Source organism: Centruroides sculpturatus, unplaced genomic scaffold (genome assembly GCF_000671375.1).
Source record: "Centruroides sculpturatus isolate CEXI.00-Female unplaced genomic scaffold, Cexi_2.0 scaffold245, whole genome shotgun sequence".
Lineage (NCBI taxonomy): Eukaryota > Metazoa > Arthropoda > Arachnida > Scorpiones > Buthidae > Centruroides > Centruroides sculpturatus.
The window spans coordinates 701,339-711,083 of NW_019384465.1; the positions used below are offsets into that span (position 1 = coordinate 701,339).

At 30.4% G+C, this 9,745-nt stretch overlaps 1 protein-coding gene across 1 annotated transcript; it reads right to left on the bottom strand.

Moving 5' to 3' along the window:
* Positions 1–5,928: 5,928 nt before the first annotated feature.
* Positions 5,929–8,693, bottom strand: LOC111621023. Its single transcript, XM_023363066.1, has 6 exons — positions 8,554–8,693; positions 8,233–8,448; positions 7,799–7,987; positions 7,643–7,693; positions 7,056–7,568; positions 5,929–6,979 (listed from the first exon to the last, which is right to left on the bottom strand). Exons 1-6 carry the CDS (start codon positions 8,615–8,617, stop codon positions 6,732–6,734), a joined length of 1,281 nt encoding a protein of 426 aa, XP_023218834.1. The 5' UTR covers positions 8,618–8,693; the 3' UTR covers positions 5,929–6,731.
* Positions 8,694–9,745: the final 1,052 nt, after the last annotated feature.

Consider the following 9,745-nt stretch of genomic DNA (forward strand, 5'->3'; position numbering starts at 1 on the left):
CCAAGAAATGCATCATTTAATGTTATGAAATTTTAAAGGCTAATTCAGTCAAATTATAAATTATAATCATAAAATTATATACAGACATTTTTAGAATAATAAATTATCATCAACACTATGTTTGAATTTATTTCTTCGCATCTTAAATTGTTACGAAAAGTAAAAACAAAACATTAAACATTGAAAACAGACATTCATTATTTACATTGATTCATTCAAAGTAAACATAATATAATGCAGTGACATATAAACATTATATTTTTACATACAAATTTTTAAAAAAATATCCTGTATATATAATATTATAATGGAATTTAATATTAGACCGGATGGCCCAATATTAAATTATTCAATACTTATCTTATGAATGGGATGATTAGAACGTCAGCCTAATGCTCTGGGGGATCCGGGATGGAATCCGAGCAAACAACCTCAGGAATTTTTCTTGGGAATTCTTTGCGTCTCGGATACATCAAATTAAATTGTAGTGTAACGTAACAAGTGGGATGCTTCCAGAGAGGTCTTTTAAGATAAACTGTTCAGGTGTTTAGATGTTAAACACGTGGAGAAAACCCGAAAGACTCCACTTGGTCAGTTCGTTAGTGAGACGAGAATCCGCGACCAGTGTACAGTGAATTTTATCCAATTGGCAATTGGAATACATCGTATGTAATCCGTCATCATCCGGTGGCCTCCATTATGAAACAGTGAGATCCATGATGGGTATAATTAAAAAGACACATAGGGAAAAAAGGCGTAATTGATTTATTAAATGTTTGTTCTTGAGTATAGTGTTTCCATTATGCTAGGAATGCATGAAGTTTTTTACGTCAGTTTAGTTTCTATTATGATGTTGTGTCCGGAATGATTCTAATGCATGCAATTGATTGTAAATAAATATAGATTAAATATTTAAAAAATAGATTTAAAAAACCTTAAAATATTTTCAAGTTAATTAGAATTGTTTAAAAACGCACAAAAAGAGAAAAACAATAAAAATAACCGCGATGTTTTATAAGTTAATACTATTGTATGCGATTCAATTCCTGCGTAATCGAAATGATAGGATTTCGGAAGGGGTTTTATAATATTGAAAAATATAATTATTAAATTTCAATGTATCCGCACGAATTTGGCACCGATTATCCTTCAATATCTTAGAAAAAATACTGTGGGTGTCTTATCTCCAACCACTCCTAAAGCCCGACTCCTCTCAGTAAAGCCCGAGCAATCTTCACCATAACATTGCAATTTCATTATTCTAAATATTCAGATAAATAAAGGTACAATACATTTTAGTTGCTGAAACTATTGGTTTTTTTTTATCACTTTCTTGCATCTAACCTCATCAAACCCTCATCCACTTAAATCCCGAGCAACACCAGGTACTCGCAGCTAGTTTAATATAAAATTATTTTATTAGTTTTTATGCAATTAATTCTTATAAAACAGTAAACAATTTTATAAATTCTCAGAATTTATTTTAGGATCGTGTCTATTATTTTAATTATCATTTTTTAGAATTATTAAAACAACCGAGACGTTCCTAAAATTAATTACAACATTTAGTTCTTGGAGAGGTTAGCAGTTTTATGGATTTCGACATATTATTTTTAGAAATATCTTTACTACACATTAGCAAAACTATCGTTTCTTAAATATTTAACTTTGATATATTTTATTCCAAAACGTAAAAATAGAGAATAAGAACTGTAAATAAAATTTTTTAAGTATTAATTTTATTATATTATTATGTTAATTAGTCTACAGTGCGATGGTAATAAAGCCACAGTGGTCACACACAAGTGGCTCAATCGAGTGGTGACAATTACTTTCTTCCTTCCGTTTCCTCGCCCGCTGTGGAGGGACTTTATGATCAGACTGTACTTTAAGGTCTACGTTTTATTGTAATAAATGTGTTAAATCAATGTTTACAAGCAAATAATATTAATATATGTTATTTGCGTAATATTGTTTAAGTAATTTACACACAAAATTTTAATTGAAAGATTGAAAATACAGTCGAACCTTCACTACCTTCCAACGACGACCATCTTTAAATGGATGCATTTCAGACACGTTTATTTTTTAAAGGCATACAGTACAATTTCGTAACTTGTTTTGTGTTCTTGGCTTTTACTTATCAATCAAACACTAGAGCAAATTACATTTGAGAAACTTCAAAGATTGATTCATGTAACGCTTTTACTGTACTGTACCTTGTTATTTTTACTCCTACCTCTCTGTGGACAGAATGATGAACTTTTAATCAAGCCCATCTTGTGTTCAATTCACGCACACAATGGGAATGACACTCGGAACTCGAAATATCCGAGACTGGCACTCCCATTATGGAGTATAGATAAGCCTCAAGTTTGTTCCATTATGGATGGATAAGTCTGAATAGCGGATATAGAATGAAATCTTCAACAGATTTACTTACATGATGGTATTTATAGAATTGAAGATGATCCTTACATTCGTGCGTGGATCCGCTATGAGGATCCACGTCTTAATCCTATCTGTACGATCTTCGTGATGTTTGTAAAGCAACATGTGGACGATCTAAAGAGGGAGGACTTTCTATAAAAAGCTAGGATCTATTTAGATGTTATTTAGGTGTAATGTAAAGAAAACATAAAAACTCCACTTGGCCGCCACATAGAAGAGCGCGAACCCACAATTATTCAACTTCTAGAATTGAACTATTGAGGCTATTGAGTTTAAATTTAACTATAAATTTTAAAATGTGTTTAAATTTAAACTAAATTAAATGTTGTAAAAGATTATAATAGTTATTTCTAGTCGTTTATTTTATAAATAAATTTTTTTATGTACAGTACATTTTAAATGTTTAGAATAACAGATTGAAAAGAAGAATAGAAAATGTATTCAATCTATAGATAATTTTTATTTGTTTGTTAATTATTTTAAATAGTATATAAATTTCATTCAGAAAACATCAAACATTATTAAAGTTTACATCATTTTTCTATTTAATTGATGGTTATTGTATCTAATTTACATACAATAATATTCACTTACATTGCTTCAACAAAGTACGCATTTTCCCATACGTTCTCTATAACCTTGACGACAATAACATACTTTTTTATGAGAACATTTTGGTCGCAAATTCTTGCACTTTTCTTGTCTAATGTCATCTTCTGCCGGGCACAGAGGAACTGTACATTCATTGGCACAGCTAAGGAACACAGCATTTTCAGTCCCACATGGCACAGCTGAAAAACAACAATACCCATTTTAAAAAGTAATTTTTCTCCATCGACGTTTTAAAATATAGAAATCGAAGTTTTCAGCAGTTTTATTTTTATTTTTAATAGGCACTAACAGGGCCTTTTTCCGAATCCATTGAGGATTCTGCCAGGCCCATAATAAGGGAACCGAGTAGCGAGAAAAGGAATTCAAAGAAAATTAATAAAATAAATAAAAATAGAATTTTCATCATTTATTAAAATAAATTTTACTTAAAATAATCCCTGTATTATATATATATATATTTTTTTTTTTTAAATAATTTAAAATAAAAATACCACATACCACATGAATGTTTTTCAACGTTTTCTATCAAAATTACTGCAAATATGAGAAGTAAATATTTCATCTTTAATATTAATTATACGTAAGTTTTCACTTGCGAATTTTAATTTATGTCTAAGCAACTTGTATATATTTTAAATTATAGAAAAAGATGTCACAATATCCTTATCCTTCTCAGAAATTATTTTATAAATTATGTCAGTAAATATTTCCATTTAATAAANCAGCTTGATTGGCACCTCGTTCCTTGAAGATCTTCACAAGTTCTCTCGCAAATGCAATCAACAGCCACTTCGTCTTCGTTACAGATAGGAGCTATTGAGAACACATGTTTTAAATTAAATAATTTAAAATAAAAATACCACATACCACATGAATGTTTTTCAACGTTTTCTATCAAAATTACTGCAAATATGAGAAGTAAATATTTCATCTTTAATATTAATTATACGTAAGTTTTCACTTGCGAATTTTAATTTATGTCTAAGCAACTTGTATATATTTTAAATTATAGAAAAAGATGTCACAATATCCTTATCCTTCTCAGAAATTATTTTATAAATTATGTCAGTAAATATTTCCATTTAATAAAATTAATTCCAAAGGTTAAATATCATTCGTGTGTTGACACAAAACTGTTTACATAAGCTTCGTCTTTTGAAAAAATTTTATATTATTAACACTTATTAAACCGGTTTTATTAATTTTAGAACGTTGTTTTCGTAAATAAAATATTTATTTTTTTATATTTTATGATAGTTTACTCATTTCAAAATTATAGAAAAATTAGGACATATTATATTAATAAACTAGTAAACAATATTAATTAAGTAAAGCGTGTGATTTTCTTTTTTTAACGCTTTCGATGGAAAGTGGGGTCTTATATCCAAACCTCATCTTATCTTCTTCAGATCCTGAATGGATTCAATGATTTTATTGTTGTAATTAATTAGAATTTATATACTAAAATTCATTCAGACCTTAGCAGTAGAAAATAAAAATCTTATTTATCTTAATAATTATCGTACAAATTCATTACCCATCAGTGGCCAAGTGGGTAAAACCACTGAACACGTAGTTGATCGTGGCTTTGCAAATGGGCTGGCCATATGGTGTTTTAACGTTCCAAATAATGCATTATTCAATACAGTATATTAGAAAACGAATACTGTACGTTTAACAATCATTTATTCAAGTTTTTAAATATGTAATAATATATTATTATTAGAACTTATTACATTAATCTAATGCATTACAGATCCAATTCATGTTAAGATGGATTAGATCCGTAATGCATTGGATAAAAGCAACGCAACACGTGGGTGATTTGCCAAGGAGGACGTTTCCCCGGAGGACTTTCTCTAAGAAACTGGTTCTATTAAGTGTTAGACGTGTAAAGAAAACCGGCTAAGAATTATTATTATTATTACTATTTGTATGTATATATTTTGCCTTCATTACTTACAATGCGACAATTTTGCTTTCGAAGGAACATTTATTTCCAAATTTTGTCATGTCTACGAGAGTCAGAGTTAAAGCTGGATTTTTCTGATGGAAATTCTAAACATTGCAATCCGTTAGTTCGCGTCGACCCGTGACCTCGGGGCTGCAATTTGAAAAAATTGTAGACATCTAAATTTCCGCTATCCTCTGTTCGCCTATCTTAATCTCGAAAACGGAATTAGATGAAATCCGAGACCAGATATGGAAACCTTAGGGACAGAAGGCCCCAATTAACTATATACGAACTTTCGATGTAAACCGGAAGTCACGTTTTTTCAATTCAAAACTACCCTCCTCCCGAAAGCAGTTAATAGATGACCGGCACAACTCTATTGTTAAAGAAAAAGTATGATGTACAGGGGCAAGCCACTACTAATTTGAGGTTGAGAACACATGTTTTAAATTAAATAATTTAAAAATTGCAACCCGGCATTGTAACGGTGTCGCAATAAACAATTGCTTGTAGTTATAGTTTGTTTGTGAAAACTTTGGTTTCAACCTTTGAAAATATTTACAATGACAAACTACACTTTGACCTTTGTCGTGTTATGAATCACAACATTGAAGTTAAAATCCTGCTAAGAGATAATAAGGAGTTAAGTTAGAGTAATAAGTTAAACAACGTTGTCATTTAACAGTTAAAACAGTAAAAACGTGATTGTATTAAAATAGAATAAAATTAAAATATTTAAATAAACAGTTCGTTTACATTATAAATTAGTTTCTAATACATATTTAAAAATGCAAATTCATTAAAATATTTTTTCAAATTTTAATAAAATATAGAATAAAAGTTTTTTTTTATCTCCTCGTCATCAGCGAACTGCTTTCTATCCAAGAAGATGCAGCGGAAAAGATGATAATCGGATAGTGCAATGCTCGGGATATACAAGGTGAGGAAGAACCTCATAGCCGAGGCCGAGCAGCTTCTGCCGGGTCAAACTCGACACGTGTGGTGTTACGTTGTCATGAAGAAAACTCGCAATGTTCATCCGTAATCTTGTAGATCTTCCAATGGCAGTTAAGTGACGAACTACAGTTACTGTTCACAATCAAGTATCTTGCTCATTTCTCGCGTAATCAGATGTGAATTGGCTTTTACCAACTGCTGCTGTAGTCCTTTCTCAGCAGTTATTGATATCCACCAACTGCTTAGGAAGGACTTCCAACAGGACGGAAGGCCTTTCTGAGCGTAGATTAATATAATGTTGGAAAGTTATTGATAAGAAGGTTATTAATTAAGATTATTTTTTAAAAAATATGACAAATTTTATTAATATTATTACAGTGAAACACTTGAAAGGTACATAAAAAAAGTATACAATTTATATACTAATAAAATTATATATTTCTTTTCTTAAACTGTATTTTTCCACATGAGATCCAAGTTTTATAAATATGTTAGATTGAATTGTAATGTCGGAATAAGGCAACGCAAACATGAACGATTAAACATGTCTTTTGGTAGATCGACTTCCGAGAAATCTTTTATGGGAAACTTAATTATCTACTTAGGTATTAGACACACGAAGAAAACCCGAGAAACTCCACATGGCCAACCGGTTGTTCAGGCAAAGACCACGAATAATGATGAAAGATCTTAGAAAAAAACAATTTAATTTCAACTATATTCATATTTTTACTTTCATAAACTGCAACAAGAGTTTTCAATGCGTCTTGTCTAAAGATTTTCGGTTTCTTAATTGATCTTTCGAGGATATCTTTTTCTGTTCTTCATGATTTAAAGTTAGATCGCACGCTGAAATTTCGAAGCATTTTCTGCCAATTCTCACAAATCCATTTTTGCAAACACATCCTCTCTCGCAGCTTGATTGGCACCTCGTTCCTTGAAGATCTTCACAAGTTCTCTCGCAAATGCAATCAACAGCCACTTCGTCTTCGTTACAGATAGGAGCTATATAAAATTTAAACATTTTTTAATAAAGGAATTTATTTAAAAAAATAATAAGTAATAATAATTTTAATTTTACCATTTGATTTTCTATTAGTTACGGGTTTTAAATTATTTTCTGCATTCTGAAAGGTTTTCCTTTCTTCACGATATGATTTATGGTAATCCGGTTCTGTTATTAAATTAGCTCCCCTTTTTAATTTATCATAAACTTCATTAGGATAAATATAAGATGGCTGAAGATAATTTATCTCATGTGACAGAGTGCAAACTATTGACACACGAGGTTTGTTGAATTGCACGGGAGTCAATCGAGAAGATTGTTGCAATTGCATATATTGTGCAGATCTGCTTTCTTGAGATGAAATATCGTGAATTTCATGTGGATTATTTATCGCATTAGAATATTTTAAAGGATTTTTGCAGTAATATGAAACTGGAAGACAGTTTTCTGCTGTATCTCGAACCCATCCATTTCTACAATAACAACTTGCTTCACACGGTTTATAAGTACATTCTCCATTAATGTTAGTGCAAGTACGTTCGCATCCACATTGTACAAATTCTTCTCTAAAATTTTTGCATATTAAATCTGAAATTAATTAAAATATTAATTAATCAAGAAAATGATGAGCTAACATTTATAAAAAATTAGAAAATACCCACTTAAAACTTGTTGCATTTGAAGAATTCCTTTATTTTTTTGTTTTGGTATGACTGTTGGAAAATAAGTAACAAAATGAAAAACATCTTATTTAATTCTTCAAATATTTATTTGTGAGAAAAATATTTACGAGATAAAATAAGATATAAAGCATTTACCATCTGTTTTTGTATTAATCGGCTGTAACTTCGTTCCCTGATGTTGACCTGAAGACATGGACAATATTGAATATTCGGATGATGGAGGAATAAAACGTCTGTGCTTTTCAAAGATATCACCCATTTTTATATTTGATTCTTCTGTCTTATTATTAAAAAATGGATTGTAGTATTTATTGCCGAAGTTATCTGTTAGGAAGTAAGTTAATTCAATGAAAGATTCAAGTTAAAGAGTCAAGACCCAAGCAATTGCCCTTTTTGCCCATAAGATAACGCGCCACTGTATCATATGCAACGAAGGTTAAATTAGGTTGAATAAACGAAATTAAATTATTAAATAATATATAGTTTAATATATTAATTAATTAAATTAAATTAACGAAATATACTTCTAATTTACGTATAAAAATTACAAAATGCAATGAAATCCATACATTCTACTGTTGTTTTCTCTTGATCTGTAGGATTAGAATTCTGTAAATATTTATGTCTCTTGTTAATAAATTTTCTTTCGTTATTAATTAATCCAAATTTTTCATAATTAAAAATTGGTTTAGGTATTGGCTTAATAATAGGAGGAATGTTAAATCGCTCATTTAATTCTGGAAAAGATGGCGTTGGAAAAATCCTCTTCAAAGGCTGATGCAAATCTGAAAACAAGTTAAATCCAACTTTAAATAAATTTTACGTATTTTTAATTTATAAAATTATTTTTTTAAAATAAAAACACGATTTCGGTTAAGTACCGAGCTTACTTGAAGCATCAGATTGTAGAGAAAATGTAAAGCATAAGCTAACGATGAACGTTGTTAATAACATTTTTCTCGAATGTGTTAGATGTGAACATAAATTCGCTTTATAAATTCACTAAATTTTTAATAAAATGTAATTAAATAATAGCTTTTTACCTGTACACGAATCGTTTTACACTTTTCGTAAGAATTTGCGAGTGTGAAATAAGAGTAGTTGCAAGGCAGAACAAATATTCTTAAGTTAATTTCCTCCGTTTTGACAGATTAAATTATAGATTTTTTTTAGTACCTTTGTTTGAAATTTGATAAAAATTTTAAAAATATTTTATAAACGCATTAATTGAATTATTCAATTTAAATGCTGTTGTTTTACTTTGTACAGTAAAAGTTCGCTAATCCGGCTCCCGATAATCCACAATGACTGGTAATCTGGAATTTGTTTGAACACGTTGGAAAAACCCGGAAAACTCCACGTGTGTAGCGATCTGGTAAAGGTGAACCCGCGACCAACTACTGACTGTAAAGTAGCTCACTCTGAGTAAAAGTATAGTACTTAAGTTCAGAAGTTCCCTTGTACAACATGCTAGAAATTTTGTCCGATATGGTGGACATGATAATATATCGTGCATGAAATAGGTTTGGTTTGATGGAATGAGGCATCAAACACATAGGCGATTTGCCATTGAAGGTACCTTTCGAAACGACTTTCTATCGAAAACTGGTTCTTATTTAGGTGTTAGAAACGTGAAGAAAATCCAGAAAACTCCATGAAGCCAGCTCGTTGGCGAGGCCCGAACCCATGACAAACTCAGTGTTCAGTACTGTAGTTTTATTCACTCGGCCAATGGTGTAAATCAATGTTTCCCAAAGTGGTTCTACGGACCTCTGGAGCCTCTGATGGGATCCGTGGAAAATTAAAATTAATTTCGGGATGATGGACAACGTCAGGTGGTCCGCGAAAGGTTTAATATAAAGTAAAATAATAGTGACCTATTTTCATTATTATGAAAATGGGTCTCAATGAAGGGTTTATGGTCAGGTTATTGCTATGAGAAGGGATTCGTGAGCATAATAAGTTTGGAAACCATTGGTGTACATAAATAGAAGCATACAGCAATGTCTACAACGTTCGGATCGCATATAACATATCGAATTTTGCGAAATTGTGAAAGTGTTCGTCAATCCGGCATCAATA

Bases quoted from the DNA above. Each gene is read 5' to 3' on its own strand.
- LOC111621023 (XM_023363066.1), bottom strand. From the start codon at position 8,617: ATGTTATTAACAACGTTCATCGTTAGCTTATGCTTTACATTTTCTCTA. The intron at 7,694-7,798 runs GTAAATGCTTTA...ATTTTCCAACAG, and splicing joins GATTAATACAAAAACAGATG to TCATACCAAAACAAAAAAAT. The intron at 7,569-7,642 runs GTGGGTATTTTC...AATTAATTTCAG, and splicing joins TCAAATGCAACAAGTTTTAA to ATTTAATATGCAAAAATTTT.